The 24,704-nt window shown below is 43.2% G+C and overlaps 1 protein-coding gene across 2 annotated transcripts; it reads left to right on the forward strand.

Moving 5' to 3' along the window:
- The first annotated feature begins 1,455 nt into the window (after positions 1 to 1,455).
- LOC135197289 (uncharacterized) lies at positions 1,456 to 24,655 on the forward strand. Of its 2 annotated transcripts, XM_064224423.1 has the most exons (8): positions 1,456 to 1,725; positions 2,989 to 3,309; positions 3,443 to 3,720; positions 4,946 to 5,090; positions 6,142 to 6,230; positions 14,465 to 14,525; positions 23,277 to 23,374; positions 23,964 to 24,655. In XM_064224423.1, exons 1-7 carry the CDS (start codon positions 1,632 to 1,634, stop codon positions 23,327 to 23,329), a joined length of 1,041 nt encoding a protein of 346 aa, XP_064080493.1. In that variant the 5' UTR covers positions 1,456 to 1,631; the 3' UTR covers positions 23,330 to 23,374; positions 23,964 to 24,655. The 2 variants fall into 2 exon arrangements, with proteins under 2 accessions (XP_064080493.1, XP_064080492.1); XM_064224422.1 differs by lacking the exon at positions 23,277 to 23,374.
- Positions 24,656 to 24,704: the final 49 nt, after the last annotated feature.

Here is a 24,704-nt window from a genome sequence, read left to right on the forward strand (position 1 = left end):
TATATATTATATATATATATATCTCAATCTATATATAGATACTATAATACTATAATATTAGAGAGAGAGAGAGAGAGAAGACAGAGAGAGGAGGATGAGAGATGAAGAGAGAGAGAGAGAGAGAGAGAGAGAGAGAGAGAGAGAGACTGGCATGATAGGATACATACATACATACACACACACACACATACACACAAAGAGAGAGAGAGAGAGAGAGAGGAAATAAGAACACACATTGTAGCTATCGATCGTTTCCTTATCAGGCTTTTGTTTCTTATTTCCTGCCATCTGTCGTTTTAACGGTGAAAGGAAGGGAGACTATATACTACTACATTATATCTTGGCATATATATACATCGACAGAGTAATATGTATTTGTTAAAACAAGTGTTCCATACGCCTTGATTTTTAATACTTGTGACATTTCGATTAATAGCCATATTCTCCATATAATCAAAATCATCATCATCACCTTTTATTCCTCAAAAAACAGGCAATCTCTACAAATAAATTCATTAGTAACGGAGATTAATACTACATCTCAGGCTTAGATTATTTTTTTAGGCCTATAAACAATTTTGCAACATCTAGGCAGCTTGAACACAGATTATATAAAACTTCACCATTCAAAGAAAACTTGTTGCAATTCCTATTCCTATTTTGACAATGTTATGAGCTTATTAGGTCTACTGTTTTAATGCTGAAGAGGTATAGTTAGTACTACGTTTACCAGCATATGTTAACAAGCGTATGTGAAACAAAATTAATTTCAAATCACACGGATTACGAATTACACCAAGGCGCAAAAGGGATCATATTTATATAACCATAAGGAAAATAGTGCTACAGCTGGGAATTCCCAAACTTTTCGACATGTATGACGTTAGAAATAATATATATATATATATATATATATATATATAATATATATATCTATATATATATATATATATATAGATATATAATAAAAAGTTTAAACGCTATCGGCACCGTCACGTTGAGTCAGAAGAATGTGGACGATACAAAATGAATTTGAGAATGTGGACGATACAAAAAGAATATAAGAATGTGGACGATACAAAAAGAATCATGTCGCGTGAGATTTGGGCATCGATGTCCAGTCAAAGGAATGAAAGAGGCTGCAGTTCTAATGGTCGATGGGATGCTATACAAGGGATTCCTTTACAAAGCAATTAAGCAAGGATCGAAGAAGGTCTCCTCACGGGGATTGTAGGTATCCTGCATCAATAATACACACCTCGTTTTCTAATAATAATAATAATAATAATAATAATCATAATAATAATAATAATAATAATAATAATAATAATAATAATCTATTCATAAACACACATCGGAATAAACTGTAATTATTAAAAAAATTGGCATCTCAGCGGCGGTGGGGAGGACTACCTTTTCAGAGAGAGTGAGACCTGGTTGCTGGTTCACCCAGTGCCTACAAACACCCAGTGCTGTGAGTGTCAACTACTGCCGCTCCCTGACATCATCCATTATTATATACGTCCCGTCGAAAGGAGGGGAAGGCTTCCTAGAACCTCCCTATCCCCTTAAAAGGGGGAAAGGGCGAAAGACGGGTTTGGGCCTAAACACAGAAAAAGTTCTCCTCCACAATGATTTTCAGGAGTTGGGGATCAGTAGTAGTCTGCCTCGTGGTCCTTCGTCACATCCTGAGGACAGAGGGAGTTCCTGAGTACATCCACGAAGGTGAGCAAGTCAGCACAAAGTCCCTGCCTTTTAGAAGAATGAAGTCTTCATCTGGTTCAGTAACCTCGGTTGTTCATACGCTGACAAACCTTCGGTCTTAACAATCTTTATTTAGGTAATATACTTCCATCGTTAAACCAAATTCTTTTATCACCTTTCTGTCAGCAGTAATATATACGTTACAATATACGTACTTTCTTTTAGATCAGCTCCTTATTCCTATTCGTTCTTCTCTAATTTTCTTTCTTAATTTTATCATCTTTTAATTCCCCCTCTTGCTGCCTTCTCAGACAGCCACATATTATATACATATATACCTCTCGTTTTCTTATTCCTCCGCCACTGTTTTTATTCTCTTTTCTCGCTCTATAACCTCACATTTTTCTTGCATTTACTGCACCAATTTTCACTCATGTCCCTCCAGTTTAAGCTGTTATCTGTTATCTCCCCTTGCTGCCAAATATTGATTAGATAACCTACCTCCAGCCATTCGTCTAGTTAACATTACACGTATCAAACGGCCCCTTCCTTCTAAGGCCCAATGCCCCAAGAATGAAGAACAGTGACCAGTTAAGAGCTGTGAATCCCTTGGTGAGGGAAAAGCCCCCTTACATGGAATTCCAACCCCCCTTTTTTCTAAAGGCAAATGACCACCACACACGTTAGGTCAGATTTTGTACTTGACACAAGCCGAGTTAAAACGGGGAGTATACTAAGCATAAGTTAGCTAGATGGAAGAAAGAGAATATGAATAGAGGTACATTAAAAGGAAGGAAGGAAGGAAAGGGATCTCAGCTAGGGCTTGAAGGGAAACTGCAAAGAACCTTAAGTGGTGTAATTATGAGAGAAATCCAAAGGCAATGGCAGCTTACTCCCGGCAGCGGGTAATGCCTACAGTGGACCTCCTGAGGTGCAGTGATAGAGCTATCAAGCTGCCATTTGTCTGTTTGTTTGTATGGTATTTTTACGTTGCATGGAACCAGTGGTTATTCAGCAACGGGACCAACGGCTTTACGTGACTTCCGAAACACGTCGAGAGTGAACCTTATCACCAGAAATACACATCTCTGACCCCTCAACTGAATGCCCGAGAATTGAACTCGTGGTCACCGAGGCAGCAGGCTAAGACCAAACTGACCACACCATTGCCTTTTGATTCCTCATATAATTACTCTTTCATCCTTGTCTTACTTTACATATAGACTTATTTTCCAGGGACTTTCCGTGGAACCTTCTTTTGCTAACTGACTGATATTTCCTCAGGAGACTGTTTGCTAGAGCAATACATGAGAAAAACGCATATCCTCAGCACAACAGAAGACAAACTGAACCTCATCATCGCCAAAAGTAACTCAGAATCTTTCTACATCAGTGTGCAAAATCAGCTAATCAACCTAACAGACAACCTCCGAAAGACCTTTCCCTCTGGGCTGGTTCCATACGAACTGGAATTCTTGGAAAAAGGCCTGACTCTGGTTTCACTGGATCAGGAATACCATTGGAACTGGACATCAGATGTCTCTTTGGCGGAGAACAAGGAAATACACGCTAAGAATGTTTATGTGGCCAAAAACTGCAGTCAGGGTAACAACATGATATGGTACAGTATTTGTGATTTTCCAAACATCTTTATATGATAAAATGTAAGATTTTTAAAAATTATAACAAGCAGAGACCTATTTTGTATAACTTTTCAAATGCAGTTCCACCCTTTCAGATCTACCTTACCAAAAACTCGCAAAGGATGCATTAGAAGTTGTGTTTCCACTTTCTCAGGACAGAGAACAGAGATTCAAGATGTTTTTGGTAAAAAAAACAACTGTCCAATTTTACTTCGGTGATGCTGGCCAAGAATTCCATCTACATCTGTGCTGGGACCAGAAGGAGAGGAAGGCTCTCATTCAAAACGTAACGGACGAGAACTGTAATGCCCTACCAATTGTGTCGCCTGTGGGACTGAATTTTTTCCTGAATTCCAGCTCCCATAAAGTGAAGGTAGGCTTGTCACTTTCCTGGAATTTCCGGGATTTTTCAGAGCAATGGATATCTGAGTGGCTTTCAAGAACATCATTCAACTGTTGCTTAAAGAATTTTGGTTAAATACAAAGAAATCCAGATCAGGCTTCTGCATCCATGCCATGATACAAGAGTAAGGGACCAGTATACAAATAACATGAAAAAAAAAAATTTTGTGTATATTAATTGTTAGTCTACTAGTAACAGTGGACGCTCCCATATTCGCATTCTCTGGATTCGCGGACTGACACATTTGCTTATTTCTCTCTGGAACGTTTCCCCGCATTATTCGCGGAAAATTCGCCTATTTGCGGTATCTTTCTGTTAGAAATATCCACAAATTCCTGTTTTTTTTTATCAATTTCATTATAAAATACACTTTTTGTAGTAAAACTATTTAAAAAACCAGGTATAAAACTTTTAGTGGGTTTTTCTTGAGTTTTAACTAACAAAATGTTTTAAGCATTTTTATAGGGGTTCCAACAATGCGCAGATTCTAACTATTCACGGGGGTCTGGTACGCATTTCCCGCGAATATGGGGGACCACTGTAATTGGAAACGTTCTAAACCACTGAAGACTTTTTCAATTCACTTAGATTTTGCCCCACAGGACTACAACTTTCATGAGTGGCAAAACCCAGTCCTCAAACTCGCATGCTAGAGAAACATATTCCTGACTTAGTTTCCACAATACATATCTAAAAGGAATCTTTTTCCCTAACAAGTTTTTATTTGAAATAGCCATAACATTTCTTTTGACAGCTACACTGTTACTTCTTTAAACCCTGTGGCTGTGAAGAGAATAAATCAGAGAAGCTTAGATGATAGAATTTAGGCCAAAGGCCAAGCGGTGGGACCTATGAGGTCATTCAGTGCTGAAATGCAAATTGACTGTAAATAAGTTTGAAAGGTGTAACAGGAGGAAAACCTCACAGATTCACTACGACTCAATTATAAGGAGAGGGGTAAAAGTAAGATATAAGAAAGAGAATATGAATGGAGGTACAGTAAATGGAATGAAAGGGGTTGCAGCTAGTGGGGGAGCCAAGGGATGCTGCACAGAACCTTAAGCAATGCCTACAGTGCACTGTATGAGGTGTACTGAAGGCACTACTCTACGGGGGAGAAGATTATAGAATCAGTTGGGATGAGAGTGAAGTCTCTGTATTTAGAAGATTAAACATACTGATATTTATCTCTCAGGTCACCAACATGAACACGTCCTCTTTTGACTACAGCATCCCGAGGGTGACTTTTGTCCGTGGGAATAACGAGGGAGAAGTTTATATTGTCCAGTGTCTCAAGGAATGCCCGAAAGAAGACTATACATGTGATGAGTTTTTGGAAGGTGATCCACTTCATATGATGTTTAGCAGTTTTGTTTGCTTGAGCAGTAGATACCTAGACTGACCAATTGCTCACTTCCTCGGCGTTGAGGCCCTTCTGTCTCTGTAACACTTTTGTTCCTAGGTAATCCTCTTCTTCCTTCTGCCAGAAACTTCAAAATTGCTCAAACCCTCTTCACCAAAATACTCTTCATTATCTGCACATGACAAAGCCATCTTGCAACACTAATTGACCTTTTGACCTGTACTATTATTTAACTATTCCTGCATATCTCCCCAATTTTCAGTTCCTTGTTGGACGAGTGGGTTATGTGCTCGCATACCGATTTGGTAGTCTGAGTTCGCTTCCCCGCTCTGCCAACATGGAATCAGAGGAATTTATTTCTGTTGATTAGAATTTCATTTCTCGATATAATGTAGTCTGGATCCCACAATAAGCTGTAGGTCCCGTTGCTAAGTAACCAATTGGTTCCTAGCCATGTAAAGATATCTAATCCTTCGGGCCAGTCCTAGGAGAACTGTTAATCAGCTCAGATGTCTGGCTAAACTAAGAGATACACAACTCCCCAATTTTCACATTTTTAATCCTTTGTATTAAACACCTATCATCCATCACTTTCCATACACCCTGCTGGCCTATTCTCTTATTCACCGCTTCTTTCATCCAGAATCATTTGTCATCTATTCCCTCAAATATCTTTACAAATCTCTAATCCACTTGCAGCTTTGTTCTTTTGCTCATCAACTTCTAACACAGGTGATCTGTAATGCACAACAATACATTTGTTCCTTTCCTTCGCTAAACCAACTTGGATCTTCCTTTCCTGTTCTGTCACCTATGTTACCTTATCAGTCAAAATGTTGCCTTAGACCTTGCCAAGTATGCCATGTGATGCTTTGCCCTAGCAATTCTTATAGAAACCTCTTTGATCTTTCATCCTGTAAAAAAGTATAAATGTACAGATAATCTGGATATATAAGTAGAGAAACCACTGGATGCACAGGTTTCATAGGTACATAAGTACCAATTTACCACCAGTATTTTCTTTAAAGGTACACCCACTGAGCTGCTCATCTCACTGATTGTCATATTGAGCATCGCCAACATCGCAGGTGTGAGTGTCATCATCTACCAGTGTAAGGTGAGCCTAAGTCAGCCATGGCAAAATGCATTTGTTGCTTAACATCAGTGAAGCCCCTGCAGCAGTCTAGAAGACTCCTGTTAACTTTACCATGAGTGTTTTTACTTATGCACTTTAATCTCAAGTTGAGAGTGAAGTTTTTCCATGCAGATTGCTGGTTCCTGTAATATTTATTAATGTTTTAAAGATTTTTTTCCTTACCTGATGTTGACCTGGATATTAAGTTCTGGCCAGCTTGGGTAGAAGTAGTGGTTAAAATATGATGCTAACTTTTGTTTTCAAAAAACAGCTCGGCTATTAGTTTATTAACTTAAATACTGTGTTCATTAACTGAAACACAGAAAGGGGCACGAATTAGTTGAGTCTGATATTTCCATCAAGGAAAAGTTCCTCTAACGGACAATTACTATCCTTCCTGTCAAACTTTTTTTTAATGTCTATAAACACAACCAGTACCTCTTAGTCATGACAGTATTCTCTTCTATTTTCTTTTCCATTTCAGGTTTGGTTATTAATAATTTTTATTCTCATTATATGCCAACCCCATCATGTACTGTACCTTCATTAAGCTCTTTGCAAAACTCTTGACAACAGATAAGTAACTGATTACACATAGCCTTCACTTTTACAAAAGTATGAATACTTATTCACTCAAGTGACACAAACATGAATCATCAGTAAACTTTTATGTGCTTTAAGTAAGCCACGAATAAAATTATATTCCGAAGCATTTAACCCTTAAACGCCTATTGGACGTATTAAACGTCGACGAAAATTGTCTGTCATGTGCCTAACCGACGTATGGTACATCGACGCAAAATAGTTTTTTTTAAATTCGCGGAAAAATACTTATAGGCCTACTAGGCAAAAACTTTTGAATCACGCGCCTTGAGGGATGCTGGGAGCTCACGGATCAAGCTGTTGTTTTGTTTACAAGCGTTACCCAGGTGCACATGCGTGAAATGCTTTCTTCTCGCACCAGCAAGCATCAGCGACGCGTCGTCCTAGAGCGATCTTTTGCCGCAATCGTGTTTTGCTGAACTTTTGCGAGAGTTTGAGTATTTTTGGTGGTACAAGACGTACGTAGAGATGTCTGAACGTCGAATGGAGCGCGAAAGGCGTGTTTCACTTCTCAGGAGGGATCGTGTGAGACATATTTTGGACTTGGATGCTGGCAAGGGACCAAGCACCCAAGATGACCTCGCTCCTCAACGTCGTTCCGTGCGGCCTTATGTGGCCGAAAGTGTTCAAGCACCACATCATGTGCCTCGTGTGCCTTTTACAACCCCTAGGAAGCATCGGGGTGTCCTGAGGGGCATTCGTAGGCATTTGGAGGCCTCGAACCAAAGGACATAGACGACTACTTGTTAGAGCTTGATCGGGAGCATGTCGCAAGTCCTCATTTTGATGGCGGTTGGTCATCTAGTGACGAGGACATCACTCCCGATGTTAGTGATGATGAATATTTGCCCCCCAATGTCCGTACAAGGGTCACAGGCTGAAAGTGAGTTGGAGTTCAGTGGTTTTAGTGTGTATGAAGGGGAATCTGAGGAGGAGGACGAGGAGTTGTCGTCGTCTTGTTTTGTTGTCGATGACGACACAGAAAGCGAGGGCCTAAGTGAGGGAGATGGGCCAGTGGGGGCATTTTGAGTGCAAAACCATGCCCGAGCACGTGCACGTAGAAGGTCGGAGCGTCCGAGAGTGACAAGGGGTGGTTGGAGGACCCCACCCCACCTAATATGCACCCATTCACGGTAGCACCTGGGCTCACTGTACCTGTTCCTCTCACTGCTCTGGGGTTCATTCAGCTGTTCCTTATGCGGGAATTGCTGGAATACCTGGTAGCAGAGACAGCGGACTACACTCGGTACTCCCGTGACGAACTAGGGACGACATTGTCGTATCGCTGGCGGGGCTGCAACCTCACCGACATGGCACATTTTTTGGGATGATGCCTGCTGCCGACGTCAGGCAATATTGGAGGCGGAATTTTTTTTAAGTATGCCCAATGTGCCTGGCATTATGGCCCGTGATAGATTCCTGGTGTTGGACAGGTATTTCAATGCCTTCAACCGAAGGGCCATACCCCGGAATAACTCCGATCACTCATCTTAGTCCGCCCAGTGTTGGAGTACATTCTTGAACGGTGCAAAATTCTCGTGGATCCTGGCAAGAACCTTTCTTTGGATGAGGGGATGATGCCTTACAAAGGACGTCTGAGCATAAAAGTGTACAACCCCAAGAAGCCAAAGAAATATGGTGTGAAATTGTTCTTTATTACGGAGTCCAACACTGGATACGTTGTGGACTTCTCGGTGTATTCCGGGGTCTTCTCCACGCTGCATGACACTGTGTTTGGTCTTGTGAATCGTTTCCGTAACCAGGGATACCACCTGTTTATGGATAATTACTATAACTCGGTATCCCTGGCCCAGGAACTGCATGAAGCAGGTGTGCACGTCAGTGGTACCCTTCGGTTGGTGTGTGGGGCCCCGAATGTCCTCAAGAGGTTCGCTAGCCAGCCGCAACATTTGGCAAGAGAGACAGAGTGGTGGCGGAAGGGAGCTCTCCTTGTCATCTGTTGGAAAGGGGTCCAACTCGTTCCCATGATTACGACGAGTCATGAGCCCATCCAAGAAGAGGTCGTCCAGCGGAAGAAGACACGTCGGCAGGGCCAAGTTATGTATGAGGAGTTTCGTGTCGAGCGGCCTACCGTCATTGGGCACTACAATAGGCACATGGGAGGAGTTGATCTCTTTGATCAACTCATCCAGTATTATCCCTTCGCCAGGAGAACCAGGAGGTGGACACAGAAGCTCCTCAAATACATTCTTCAGTTGGCCCTCCAGAATGCCTACATCCTCTACTGTGGGTATTATAATTCAGACCTACGGAGGTTGTCCCACATCCAGTTTCTCGAGGTAGACGGGAATGCCCTCATCAACTTAATCCTGATGAGTGGCCCTCCATCACCGGGCCCCTGCCCCGAGCTCCAGATCTGCCCCTAGAGGAAAGGGCAGATGTTAGGAGGGCCAACTTTGGTCGTCCTGCTCCTGCCGCTGCTGCCGCTGCCCTTGATGATCCCACCCGCACTCAGATTCCGACTTCTCGTCGGATAGTGGATCCTGTGTCGGCTGCAGCCAGGGGATCACACACTGGAGCTCCTAGAAGGGCGCAGGCAGAAACGGTGCCGGGTGTGCCATATGAATGGCAGAAGGAGAGACACCCAGTTCTTCTGTCGCACCTGCAACATAGCTCTTTGCAGGTTCGGGGAGTGTGACCGCAAGTACCACACTGTGGTCATATATTGGAGTGCGCCTGCCCTAGGGACAACGGAGGGCGCAGAAGGCCGCCGAAGGGTGGCGGCCCATCAGCAGTAAGGGCGCGCGTCTCCCTCCTCCACCTGTACCTCGTCATGTCGAGAGGAAAAAAATGCAAGACTCTTCAATGGAGGAGGGAGACAACAAGAATAGAACGAAGAGTCAGGATTACGAGTGAGTATTCTGCATGGATTTTATATTTAGTTTTATATTTATTACAAGTTTTTATATATCTATATTTATTGATGCGTTTTATGTTATTTCATTATATGCAAAAAGAAAAGTTTTTTACCTGCATTCCTTTTAGTTATGTATTCGTACCAGAATAAAAAAAATGTAATATATATATATATATATATATATATATATATATATATATATATATATATATATATATATATATATATATATATATATATATATATATATATATATATATATTGGTATATTTGGGTAAGCTAAAATCTACCATTCTAGTAATATTCAATCATTTACCTTCATTTTGGAACAAATTGGAAGTCTCTAGCACGGTATTTCGATTTATGGTGAATTTTGATAAAAAATTTTTATCAAAAATTCACCTTAAATCGAAATACTGTGCCAGAGACTTCCAATTTGTTTCAAAATGAAGGTAAATGATTGAATATTACTAGAATGGTAGATTTTTTGCTTACCCAAATATACCAATATATATATATATATATATATATATATATATATATATATATATATATATATATATATATATATATATATATAATCAGGGGGTAAGGGCGAACTCAGCGCACATCTTTTAATTTTATATTGATATATTGTATTTTATTGTTGTAGATATCCCTGATGATGTGATTATGAATCACGAAAGCTTGGAATAAATGGATACTGTGTCTTCTGCTTCTGAATTACTGCCCTTGATCTGGATGAGAATATATATATATATATATATATATATATATATATATATATATATATATATATATATATGGTATATTTGGGTAAGCTAAAAATCTACCATTCTAGTAATATTCAATCATTTACCTTCATTTTGGAACAAATTGGAAGTCTCTAGCACGGTATTTCGATTTATGGTGAATTTTTGATAAAAAAAATTTTATCAACAAATTCACCTTAATCGAAATACTGTGCCAAGAGACTTCCAATTTGTTCAAAATGAAGGTAAATGATTGAATATTACTAGAATGGTAGATTTTTGCTTACCCAAATATCCAACCATATATATATATATATATATATATATATATATATATATATATATATATATATATATAATATAATCAGGGGTAAGGGCGAACTCAGCGCACATCTTTTAATTTTATATTGATATATTGTATTTTATTGTAGATATCCCTGATGATGTGATTATGAATCACGAAAGCTTGGAATAAATGGATACTGTGTCTTCTGCTTCTGAATTCCTGCCCTTGATCTGGATGAGAATATATATATATATATATATATATATATATATATAATATATATATATATATATATATATATATATATATATATATATATATATATATATATTTTACATTTTTTTTTATTCTGGTACGAATACATAACTAAAAGGAATGCAGGTAAAAAACTTTTCTTTTTGCATAAAATGAAATAACATAAAACACATAAATAAATAGATATATAAAAACTCCGTTATATAGAGTTCTATACATATATGAAAATGTGCGCAATTTCATGTAGAATACAACAAAAAATAATTCATGGTCGTAGCTTTTTTCATTTTCGAAATATTTGCATATAAATCACGATAAATAGAAAAAAATCGACGTTCGGTCAACTTTGACTCGACCGAAATGGTAAAAAAAACGCAATTGTAAGCTGAAACTCTTACAGTCTAGTAATATTCAATAATCTATCATAATTTTGAAACAAATTGGAAGTCTCTAGCACAATATTTCGATTTATGGTCAATTTTTGGAAAAAACTTTTTCCTTCCCTCCGCGCGTGGAATCTCCGCCGCAAATCTCCGAAATGCTTATGTCACATTGTCGTAATATTTGCACCGTTTCAAATTAGCCTTTACATAGAGTGCTATATATGAAAATGTGCGCAATTACATGTAGAATACAACAAAAATAATTCATGGTCGTAACTTTTAGCATTTTCGAAATATTTGCATATAAATCATGATAAATAGAAAAAAATCGAGGTTTGGTCAACTTTGACTCGACCGAAATGGTCGAAAAACGTAATTGTAAGCTAATACTCTTACAGTCTAGTAATATTCAATAATTTAACTTCCTTTTGAAACAAATTGGAAGTCTCTAGCACGATATTTCGATTTATGGTGAATTTAAAAAAAAAAACTTTTTCCTTCCCTCCGCGCACGGTATCTCCGCCGCAAATCTCCGAAATGCATACGTCACATTGTCGTAATATTTACACAGTTTCATATTAGCCGTTATATAGAGTTTTATTTTATGTAGAATGTAACTAAAAATAATTCATGGTCGTAGCTTTTATCATTTTCGAAATATTTGTATAAAAATCGCTATAAATAGAAAAAAATCGACGTTCGGTCAACTTTGACTCGACTGATATGGTCGAAAAACGCAATTGTAAGCTAAAACTCTTACAGTCTAGTAATATTCAATCGTTTATCTTCATTTGTAAATAAACTGGAAGTCTCTAGCACAATATTTCTATTTATGGTGAATTTTTGAAAATACTTTTTCCTTCCCTCCGCGCGCGGAATCTCCGCCGCAAATCTCCGAAATGCTTAAGTCACATTGTCGTAATATTTGCTCCGTTTCATATTAGGCGTTACATAGAGTTTTATATATGTAAATGTGCGCAATTTCATTTAGAATACAACAATAAATAATTCATGGTCGTAGCTGTCATAATTTTTGAAATATTTGCATATAAATAACGATAAATAAAAAAAATTCGACATTAGGTCAACTTTAACTCGACCGAAATGGTCGCAAAATGCAATTGTAAGCTAAAACTCTTGCAGTCTAGTAATATTCAATCATTTATCTTCATTTGGAAACAAACTGGAAGTCTCTAGCACAATATTTCGATTTATGGGGAATTAAAAAAAAAAAAAAAAAGTTTTTTACGTCCGCGCATTACGAATTCATGCATCATTTTGTGATATTTTCTCTGTGTTGCTTTGATCGTTTTACAATGTGTTATATACCAAAATGATCGTAATTTGGTGTACAATACAACAACAAAAATTAACTCGTTAGCTTTAACTGTTTTTTGCTCACAGCGCGATTTGTGTACAATTATATATGAATTTTTTTTTTCGCACCCATATATTTCAATATTTATATATGATAATGATATTTTTTTCATTTCTGATGGTTGCATACTAAACTTCAGGCAATGGCAAAAAAAGGAGCCAAAATGAACTCTTAATCTTGAAAACTGAGCGTGCTGTGAATCTTTGAAAAAAAACTTTTTTTCCGCTTCGGCGCTCACTCCCGAACCCCGCCGGCATACAGGAGACGATTTCTGAAATAACGCTTAGGCGTTTAAGGGTTAATCCTTTTTGCACATTGTCCATACAAATATTATGCTGCTTCACTAATAGATTAATTGATCGATTGATTAAAGTTTTAACAACAAAAAACTGAACATATCAACTGGAGGTATTTTAGCTTCATAAATACATTACAAAATGACCACCTGTAATAATAGTAGTATTGTATCTACAACTGAAAGTGCATTAACAAATTAAATGGAAGATTTATTTTGAATTATGTATTTATAAATAAAAAAAATTCTGAATTCATTCATCCTAAAGCTTTAGACTAGGGACATCCAAAGGTGAAATATGGGTTACGATGTTCAAAAGATTTAGGCAATCTAGATCTAAGACTGGTAACTTGTGCAAAATTAACAGAACAAGAATCGCCGAAAACAGTCACTGCGCTGAGATTAAACCTCAGACATAGCAGAGAATCCTGTTTTGAAGGTCCCACAGTGCACTGTTATGAAGTGATGATACCTTTCCCTTTGAGAAATTTCACATGAAAGGTATACAAACATGAGAACATACGCAATCATATTTCTGTTGAAAGTCTCATGAGCTACAGCCAAGGAGGAAAACTAGTTGTCAGATAATGAGGTAAAGAATAAGTATTCTCTCTCTCTCTCTCTCTTTCTCTACAAAGAATACCTGTTCTGTGTTGTGTGTCTCTATTTGTTTTCGACTTACTGTACAATAATTGTCTGCGTGTTTACAGTATATTTCCCACTAGCGCAGAAGTTTTCTAACGAAGGCAGCACTCGTTGAAAAACTTTTATCTGCTATTTGTACTGCTGAAGAAAAACAAGTGATTATTACATCCTGTTCTTCCCAGACGGTGTGGGATTTTTCATGTATCTGGAGTATTACAAACGAGAGGATGTGCAGTAATCTGTTGCCTTAAAATAAATATGACTAAGTCCTCTTTTTGTTTCTTTTCTATATAGTCTGTACATCAACATGTCTTCATCATTGAGGGCATGGGATGTATGTCAAAAGCTGCACAAAAGAAATATAATATATTTCAGTGGGAAACACATTTTCAATTCTCATACTGTGATTGTTAAAATTGAAAGGGAATATCAGCCACAAATATCCTTTCACAAAATCCGAAAACTTTTATGCACAATATCATCTCGGGGAACACTGATGGGAGAGGTTTGTAATTTAAAATGAGATAAGATGTTACAAAAAAATAAGGATTAAATTAAATGCTCTAAAAAAAGTGAAAGACAACCCATAAGAAAATAATTAGTTGACCTATTGATATCTTTGATCAGCTTGTAAGATATCATTGTAACCCCCTTCATGAGGGCATGTCATCCTGACGTTTGTTTTTCTTTATGCTGCTTTTTGGAATCGTATCCTTCAACAAGTCTCTCCTCTATTTACAGAGGCAGCGTGGTGCTAGAGGGGCTCAAGTACATCGAGACAGAGAAACCACCACACATGGAGGTACTGTGATCTGTGTTTCTTCTTGATTTTCTCTTCTTTCTTCCTTAAAGAACCTTTGGTACTGTTTACATTTCAATTTTTGCTATAACTATTTTGCTGTTATCAAACTGCTTTGTTTTGCCATCCATTATTGTATTTTGATGATTTTTCTAATTTCATCAAAAGAACATTAAATTTGATGCTTTAAAGAAGCCTATTTTCTTTTGACACTCTGTCCTTCCACACTCATCCTTTGTCAGAAGTGTCTTAAAGGATTACGCTCCCTATGACAAAAGATGATAGACCAGCATCCTATACATATCAGAGAAGCGACAAAGGAAGAGAAGACTTCCACCCTCTGAAGTGAATGTCATTAAAGTTAGATGAAACCAGATGAACCGTGAGTTGGTGCTCTCCACTCAAACATTATCTGTGGGACTGGGAGGCTTGCAGTATACAGCAAGGAAATATTTAAAGAATTGAGTCCAAACAATATAAAAGTGAATGCCATAGTATTTGAAGGGCTATTTAGCATGCTTCTGAGACCAGCCGAAAAGTAGAGAACCATTCTGCACCTACCTAGGAATGGCTGAAGGTTAGCAACAAACTTTGTGATCAACCAACAACTTCTCCAGTCCTATACAGAGGAATGGTGACCTGAATCTCTTACAGAGAAGAGAAGGATCAAAGAAAATTCCAAAAATCTCCCACTGTTTGTGATCAGGATTTCTTCTCAATCAATGTTCTGGAGAGACCCCAAAATAACACTGTTATGATCTGTCAGTGAACAAGTCCTGTATTTGTTGAGATAACCCAACATAATAATAACATTCCAAGACAAGGAAATGAATCTTTATCATCAGGAAAAGACTACCAAACCGATTAAATAATCATCAATGTACAACTGGCATTTGTAATTACTATATGTGACTTCATGCAGTATGCACAAACATAACAATTTGTCGAAAATTGTATTTTTCCTAACTATACAAACCTGAAGTCCTTTAACAATAGGAAGGTACTTAGCGGCAGCTGAACCGGTCGCAAGCTTCGAACAAGGGGGTTCGGTAGTTAACTACTTGTCCGGCAGTTGGCGGTCAGCTCGACTGCGAGGAGAGGAGTCACTTTGCTTTAAGCCCAGGAAACGCAGAGTGAGGGGTGGCATGAGGTGGGACTATATATAAAGGACCTCAGGTTTGTATAGTTATGAAAAATACAATTTTCGACAAATTGTTATTTGTTCCGATACGTATACAAACCCTCGGTCCTTTAACAATGGGAAGACTCACTTCTTGGTGGGTTGAATCTGAGTCCTATGAACAGACTGGTGTTCGTCCTACCTTGCTTCCCTCCCTGGTCGTAAGAGCAGAGGGAGGGATCCTAGCCTCTGCCCAGCTGATCGGGGTGTGCACCGCAGGATCAGTGGTCAGACTTCTGGACCAAATTTATAAGAGGGAGGCAAGTGTACCTCTTATAAATAGCAAAAGGCAAGAACTAGTTCCTACTTCAAGAGCCAAAATGAAGTCATGGGTTTGTCTCTTGTTGGCTTCCACTTTCCCCCCTTGTTGGGGAGTGGCGTATAAACACTCCCATCCCTACTGAAAGGGATAGGATGGAGCTCAGTTGTGTAGCTTACCTGCATCCGCCTCCTGTTCAGCGTAGTGACGACTGCGGCCCTCTGCCCATAGGTAGAGGAGAAGAATGAAGGAGGAAGAGAAGCCAGTCACACTCTCTTTCACTCGTCCATTCATGCAGTCACACAAGGATGCGATGCTGTTCTGTCCGCTCGGGTGCTGGGTAGACTACACAACTTGTTGAGCAGCCACCACGGGTCCCAAGGAAAAAGTGTCCAAGGACCTGTGGGTAATATCCTGAAGGTAAAATGAAGTGAAGGTTGTCTGGTTGGCCCAAACCCCTGCCTTCAGAACCTGCGCCAGGGAGTAGTTCTTGCGGAACGCAAGGGTTGGCTCTCGGACGGAGGGTACAGGTGTCGTCACTACCATCCGTGTTGTACGCCCTCCTGATCACCTCACGCAGCCAGAAAGAAAGAGTGTTCTTAGAAACTTCTTTCTTGGTAACCACGGTGCTAACGAAGAGGCGTCGACACTCAGGCCTGAGGTGCCGAGTTCTCTTCAGATAGCACCGTAGCGCCCTCAAAGGACAAAGCAACATCTCATCCGCATCATTATCAGTGAAATCCTTCAGGGAGGGGATCGTAAAAGACTCAAACCGGTCGTCAGGGACCAAAGGATTCTGAGTCTTCGCTACGAAGTTCGGGACGAAATCGAGTGTCACGGATCCCCATCCCCTGGAATGCTTGACATCGAAGGAAAGACCATGAAGTTCCCCTACTCTCTTTGCCGATGCCAGGGCCAGCAGGAAGAGGGTCTTGAGGGTCAGATCCCTGTCTGATGAGTCTCGGAGTGGCTCGGAGGGTCTGCGAGTCAAACTCCTAAGGACAAGAGTCACATCCCACCCCGGGGGCCTGAGTTCCCTGGGTGGTCAAGACCTCTCGAAGCTCTTCATCAGGAGGGAGATCTCGAAAGAAGAGATATCCACACCTCGCAGTTTAAGGACTAGGACCAGGGCGGCTCTGTATCCTTTAACTGCGGAGACGGAGAGGAGCTACTCTCAGCGAAGGAAGACGAGGAAATCCGCTACCTGCTGAAGAGTGGCTCTGAGAGGAGAGAGACCCCGTCCACGACACCAACCACAGAAGATGGACCACTTCCCCTGGTAGACAGCTGCAGAGGACTGTCTGAGGTATCCAGCCATCTCTGTTGCTGCGCTGAGAGAAAAGCCTCTCGTTCGCCAGAGATGGTGGATAACAGCCAGCCGTGAAGACACAGGGACTTGACGGACCGGTGGTACCGTTCTACGTGTGGCTGGCACAGGAGGTTGTGCCAGGGGGAATCTCTCTTGGCGCTTCGGCAAGCAGAGCCAGCGGGTCCAGGTACCAAACGGCTTGAGGCCGTTTGGGTGCCACCAGGATCATCCGAAGGTTCGCGGTGATCAGCGCCCTGCGGATCACTTTGCGAATCAGATAGAACGGGGGAAAGGTGTAAACGAAGAGGTTGTCCCATGGATGTTGAAGAGCGTCCTCTGCAGCTGCCCATGGGTCTGGCACAACCATGTAGAAAACCTGGAGTTTTCTGTTTTGCCGGGTGGCGAACAGATCCACGACTGGACGCCCCCACAGGTTGAAGAGCCTTTCCGCCACGTCTGGATGAAGGGACCATTCGGTTCCTATCACCTGATCCCGACGCCTTAGCTTGTCGGCTACCACATTCCTCTTGCCTGGAATGTAGAGGGGCGACAGCTCTACTGAGTGTGCCACGGCCCACTCGTGCACCTGCAACGTCAACTGGTGCAGCGGGAGGGACACTAGGTCCCCCCTGCTTGTTGACGTACACCACTACCATGGTGTGGTCACTCATCAACACCACCGAGTGTCCCACCAGAAGGTCCTGGAACTCTTGGAGAGTAAGGAACGCTGCCTTGAGCTCCAGGACGTTGATGTGAAGGTGCTTGTCGCGATGGCCCCACACGCCTGCAGTCAGCAACCCCTCCAGGTGTGCGCCCCATCCCTCGGTCGATGCGTCTGAGAACAGCAACATCTCTGGGTGGGGGGGCGAGACCAGGCTAGGTCCTGCCTCACCTCCTCTGTGAGGGACACGGGGAAGAAGGGAGGGTCTCTTGCCTGTGACTAACACTCCTTTAGTCTCCACTGAAGAGACCGCAGGTCAAGACGCCCGTGAGGGACTACCTTCTCGAGAGACGACAGGTGACCGATCACGATCTGCCACTGCTGAGGTGGTTGCTCCTATAGAGACAGGAACTGTCTTCCTGCCTCCGTGAACCTGCTGATCCATGAATCTGCGGGGAAGACTCGCCCTGCATGCTGTTGATCAGCATGCCTAGGTACTTCATCCTCTGCTTGGGCTCGAGGTCTGACTTCTCGTAATTCACTACGATCCCCAGATCGCGGCAGAATTCGAGGAGTCGATCTCTGTCCTGCAGCAACTGTGAGCGGGAGCTCGCCAGGACTAACCAATCGTCGAGATACCTCAGAAGACGTATCCCTACCAAGTGGGCCCAAGCCGACACCAGCGTGAACACTCGCGTGAACAACTGTGGGGCGGTTGAGAGCCCGAAACAAAGTACCCTGAATTGGTACACCGTCCTGTCAAGGATGAAGCGGAGGTACTTCCTGGAGGATTGATGGATGGGTATCTGGAAATACGCGTCCTTCTGATCCACAGAAAGCATGAAGTCGTTCTCCCTGATGGAATCGAGCACTGAATGTGCTGTTTCCATCGTGAACCGAGTCTGGCGAACAAATCGGTTCAAGGGAGAGAGATCTATCACCGGGCGCCAGCCCCCGAGGACTTCTCCACCAGGAAAAGTCGACTGTAGAAGCCCGGCGACTGATCCCATACGATCTCCACAGCACGTTTGCTCAGCATGGGTTCAACTTTCTGCCGAAGCGTCACGTCCTTGGTCGAGCCAGGAACGTAGGTTTGCAGATGGACCGGGTTGGAGGTGAGGGGTGGCCGAGACTCGAAGGGTAGTAAATATCCCTCCCAAAGGACGTTCACTATCCAGGTGCCCGCCCGTAGCGCTGCCATGTTGCCCAATGGCTCGCCAGGCACCCCCCACTTCCGGCAGCAGGTGATGGGGAATGCCGTCCCTAGCATTTCCCTACTCTCTTCGACTCCTTCTTCCCAGATCCTCCTCTCGGCTTCGACGAGGCGATCGTCTTGGCCGCAGAGGAAGAACTAGCTAAACTCTTGGGCTTAGCCGCAGTCGTCCGAGGTTACCCAGCCACCTTGGAGACTGCCTCGTGGACGAGACGGTCACTGTCGTCAGTGCGCCGTTGTTCCACCGCAGCGTCCACCATCTCTCTGGGGAAGAGAGAGGAGGAACTCCGCACCGGTCAGTTGCGAAGACCCAGAGCCGCCTCACGCCCAGCCACCCTAGTCACTCGGGTGAGAACAGCGTCTCTACGCCAGGGAACCAGGTTGGTCCACAGGTTAGCCATCTGGTGGGCCAGGTAGGAGATGGCCCTACCTCCAAACTGGCACAATCTCACAAAAGACGGGTCCCCTTCATGAGTGATGTTCCCCAAGGAGGCCGTGGCTTTCGACACTGTGAGGGACCACAGGTCGATCCAGGAGACTGCTTGGAATGCTGCCATTGCGGTAGATTCCAAGGCAAGTGCCTCTTGCTGCGAGAACCAGAGGTTCTCCGACAGGAGCTGCTGCAGAGACACCCCAGGAGTTAGCCTAGCTAGCTCTGGGTTAACCTGTTTGGGCGGCAGAGGGTCCCCTGAAGGTACGTAGAAGCGCCTCTGTCGCAGTAGAGGTGGGGGAAGGAGCTTGGAAGACCTACCGGACTGAAGCGAACCCTTCTGTCTGGAGATGAGAGCGTCCACTTGGCTCAGTACGCTGTCAGCCAAGGCCAATCGCGGCAGACCCACCGTCATCCTGGGTTCCTTCTTAGGTCCCCAGAACGACTCCAAAACCGATGTGGGCTCGGAAGGTGGGAGCGGCGATCCTTCCCCGAGGTCGTTGTGCTGACGAATCAGCGCAATAACCTCCGCGAACGACCTCTGGATCTCAGGAGTGACTGCATCCTGCAGAGACGAACCGTCAAGCCCGTCCAGCGAGAATGCCTCCCGAGACCCTCCTCCTTCCACAGGAGGAACCACAACAGACCCCTCCTGGGCTCCTCCTGCTACTTGCGCATACGATCTGGTCGGTCCTAGGACCGTGCCAGGTTTGTAGGGCGTCGTGGCGGGATCGCGAGGAGCACGCGCCTCGCAATCACTCCTGATCGCCTCGCTCTTCCCGGTGAAGCCCGAGGAAGTTGAAGGGATAGGAGAGGAAGACCTGACGCTCCCCCCGCGCCCACCGGTAGATCCAGTGTGCTGAGGGGGCTGCAAGCGATCACCAACCCGCGGTGGCGATTGAGCTGCAGGCCTGGTCGAGCTGCTGGACCGAGAACAGCGGCGACGGTCCTGAGCGTCAGAAGAGCTGCTGCTGGTCCCCCTCTTCGCCCGGTCCCGGTAGGAGCGGCGATCAGGGGGCCTGCAGAGTCCGCTGTCGCGGTGGGAGTGAGGCCTGTCCTCACGGCGCATCACCTCGCTTGGACCAGCCGAGGGGACTGCTTCCTTGCCTCAGCCCGCAAACAGCCTGGGACCATCGTGTCAACCCTGGGTACCAGAGTATCGCTGCGAGAGCGATTGCTGGTCTGATGGGAGTCGCCTGAGCGACCCCCGCCAGTCTTCCGCTCCGTGCCTGGATCCTGGTGCCGAGCGGACTCGGTTGCCTGGGTCTTGGCTCGCTCGGTAACTCTCGCGAACGAGAGGCTGAGACGGTACCTGGTGCCGAGGCAGAACCTCTGGCACCAGGCGAGGAGGTACCGGTGATAGCCGGTGCTCCTCCGGTCCCCGTCTTCTTCTTCCTTGCGGAAGGAGAGACGGGCACCGTTCCCAAAGGAACAGGAGGACCGGCGGAAGTCCCAACCATCCCACCGGAGTGGGACAGACCCTTAGAAGTCTCAGAGTGAGCCTTCTTAGTGGGGGAGGAGGCAACCTTCTTCTTCATCGGCTGTGGGGCCTTAGAAGTTGAAGGGGAAGCGGCGGCAGACGACGACGATGAAGACGACGACGACAACTTCCTCTTCTTCTTCTTCTTCGTCAGCTTCCTCAGCACCACCGTCAGGTCTTCCTTCCAGGATGGAGCCGGGGCAGTTGCCGAAGCAACAGGGCCTGACTGTACCTGTCCGGAAGGACCTGGGGTGGGAGCAGCAAGCAGCAACACCATGGGCAGGAACGAAGGCGGCAGGAACTGGTACCGGAACTGGAGCGGCAGCATACTCAGGAACAGGAGGCGGGGCAGGAACCAGCGGCATCCTCTGCACAGGAGGCAGGTCCAGGGGAGAGTTCTTGGGACACCGGAAGTCCGGGGCTACAGCAAGAGCAGCAAAACCAGGTGGTGGCGTCACAGTGGGCATCATAACCTCCGGCAGCGGCGCCTGCACAGCAGCTGTCGGGGTCACCATGGCTACGTGCTGGGTGTACACCAGGTGCGGCGGAGCAGCGTAGCCAGGCATGGACACCGTCGTGGTAGTCGTGGTGGTCAGGCCGTGCGTTATCAGCATGGCCCCTCTCGCCAGGTGACTCAGCAGCCCCTGAACCGTTGGTGTCCCTCGAAGCCCCAGCGAGTACCAGGCCCGTCCGAGATCATCACCCGTGGCAAGCAGATCTGAGGAAGGAAAAGTCGGGTGAGTTAGTGGGGGGGTCTCCCCTCGCCCGGGGGGTATGGGTGGCAGTTCCCACCCCAAGTGAACGGAGGACCCCAAGTACAACTGGATGTCGGGGTATCTCGCCCCCCCCTCCACGCTCGACTGATTGAGAGAGGAGGAGCGAGAAACCTCCCCCAAAGGGGAAGGAGCCAAACGAGGGAGCTGAGATGGAGGGAGAAAAGAAGAAGACGTGTCCGTAACCAAGGGCGTAGCCGGAGAATCCTCCTCCGACTCCTTGACTGGCTTACACGGCTTCTTCCTCCCCCCATAGCGCTCCCACTGCTCCTCTGACCAAAAAACACATACATCACGTCTCGGTGCAAGAGCACTCCCGCCCTCTACACCGAATACAAAACTCATGAGGGTCAACCTCAGCAGATCATCGAAAGGTCCCACACTTACGGCCCTCCACACCAGGGCACAATCTGTGGCTGATGGGGGGGCGAGGGGGTCTCTCCGGCTCTTGGGATTCCATTTCGAATCTCAAAAATCACACAATTCACTGTATTGTATACAAAAACACACACGTACTTACGTATATCCTTGCACAAATACACACAGTAAAAGGGAAAGAAAAAAACCTTCACGCAGTGAAGGAAACAAAGCATACGACAAGAAGCGGGCAGAGAGGCGAGCAACACGTCCATCCACCCACGCGGCCGAAAGCAAAGTGACTCCTCTCCTCACAGTCGAGCTGACCGCCAACTGCCGGACAAGTAGTTAACTACCGAACGCCCTTGTTCGAAGCTTACGACCGGTTCATCTGCCACCAAGTACCTTCCTATTGTTAAAGGACCGAGGGATTGTGCATTAAAATCATATTATTTCATTCAGCATATGTAGTTTCGCACAGGTTCTCAATGAAATAACGATCGTACATTTATGGAACAGCATTTTGTTAAGCAAAAGTAGTTCATTAAAAACAAGAACACTAGGAGACGGAAATCTCTACCAAAGTTGAGCATGCGGTGTGGAAACATTAAAAAAAATTCATGAATCCAGAACAAGATTGGGATATCTTTCAAAACCAAGTATCATGAGGTCCACCTTTGGTAAAATTTGTGTAATAATTCAGAGATAACATTTTGTGAAATTGTCCTACACAAACAAACTTGCTAACATCCTTGCTAGGGGTACAGTAATATTTCTCATGGTATACTTAGAGTAACAGGGACAGGCCCCTATATTTGCTTTGTTTTGACCAAAATAATAATAGTAACTGTAGTAGCTGAAGATTTTCAAACAGGATTACATTAATATTTTTGCTATGAACTTTTGCTTTTGCAATACAATAATATTTATCGCTTTATCCATCATAAAACCCTCGCAATACGCATTACCATATGGCTTCTCACTGCAAAGAATAAAGATAAATATCTACGATTCATCTTAATGCCAAGGCTGTAAGAAAAATGAATTAATTTAATTATCCTGAGATTAACAACATAATTATATTTCACTTAGCCAACAGCTTCCCTCTGCTTGCAAGAATAATAACTCTTACAAGAGGAATTTAATCTGCTCGGGACAAAATTTCCATCTCGAAGAACAAGAACAAAATGGTAAGGGAACAGACGTTTTTTTTTCCCAAGGTAACTGAATAGAATCTTCATTCTAAAGGAAGGTAAGAGAAAAGGAATACTACATAGCCTTTTCATTGTGAAGTAGAGATAGATCTTTTTTCCAATGCTAAGTAAGGCAAGGGAACTGGACCAGACTTTGATCCCAAGGTAAGAGAGCAGAATCTTTATGCCAAGGAAAGGTAAAGGAAGGAACACAATTACATATTCTGAGGTAAGAGAGCTTAATCTTTTTCCTTAGATAAAAAAAAGCAATTAACCTAAAAACAAAGAATGGAAGATTCATGCTGCGGTAAAAGAACAGAATTTCACAATAAAAATGTTTTCATAATGTCATTGATGCAGGGAGATAATGATGACACCTTACCAAGTGAAATATATTAACTAAAGCAGTCTTAAATGCAAGTGTAGCAGATCTGTATAACTAAAATTCCTTTAACCTAAGTTGTACGTACTATATCATTCATCCCTTCCTCCATCATCATATAACAGCTATTTCTCTTCAATAGGGTCAGTTGACTTTAAAACAAAAACAAAGGATATTTCCTAATTAATTCTGTCATCTTTACAGGTATCGGCACTGTCACTGCCAACAGAGAATTCATCCACACACCCCATTTGTCATCTTCTTTACAGGATTTTTGAAGACGTCCTCAGAATTAGGTCTCAGCTGCATATTAGGGAAAGTATCCTTCTTTATTGCTGTAGGGCATGGGCATTTGGAATTCGCTTGTAGTATACCTCTCTGGTGTTTTTATCTTTGTGATTCATCTTTAGATTGTTCCTTTGGATTTTATTTGTGTACCCCTTTGCATTTTTCATGTTTGGGGCCTCTTCCATCTGCCCCTATGGATTTTATTTGCACAACCCTGCAGTATTTTTATGTTTTTATGGGTCCACTTTTACCAAATTCTTTGAATTATTTTTATGTACTTATGTACCCTTCTTGCATATGTGCATCCATTTATACTTGATAATATTAATGTTGCCTGTATACTCCTGTGGTACAGTATTTCTGAATTTGTGGGTCCTCTTTCATTGATTTTTTGGTTTTGATTGTATTTCCCAGCAAGATTTCAGAATAATAAGTTTGCTGAAATTTGCCAAGTTGGGCATGTAACATAATGATACCTTTATTTAGTGACCTGAAAAATGTGTAACAATAGCATTATCCACACAAACTGTTTGTCATAAGTACTGGCTGTTTTAGCATGCATAATGAAGCACTTATTAATGGTGAATAAAAAGGTTTGCAAGTGAAAAACTTTTACTGTCATCATCACTTTATGGAAAGCAATATGCTAATAAATGT

Source organism: Macrobrachium nipponense, chromosome 18, assembly GCF_015104395.2.
Source record: "Macrobrachium nipponense isolate FS-2020 chromosome 18, ASM1510439v2, whole genome shotgun sequence".
Taxonomy (NCBI): domain Eukaryota; kingdom Metazoa; phylum Arthropoda; class Malacostraca; order Decapoda; family Palaemonidae; genus Macrobrachium; species Macrobrachium nipponense.

Bases quoted from the DNA above. Each gene is read 5' to 3' on its own strand.
- LOC135197289 (XM_064224422.1), top strand. From the start codon at position 1,632: ATGATTTTCAGGAGTTGGGGATCAGTAGTAGTCTGCCTCGTGGTCCTT. The intron at 3,721-4,945 runs GTAGGCTTGTCA...TTTATCTCTCAG, and splicing joins CCAGCTCCCATAAAGTGAAG to GTCACCAACATGAACACGTC. The intron at 14,526-23,963 runs GTACTGTGATCT...TCATCTTTACAG, and splicing joins AGAAACCACCACACATGGAG to GTATCGGCACTGTCACTGCC.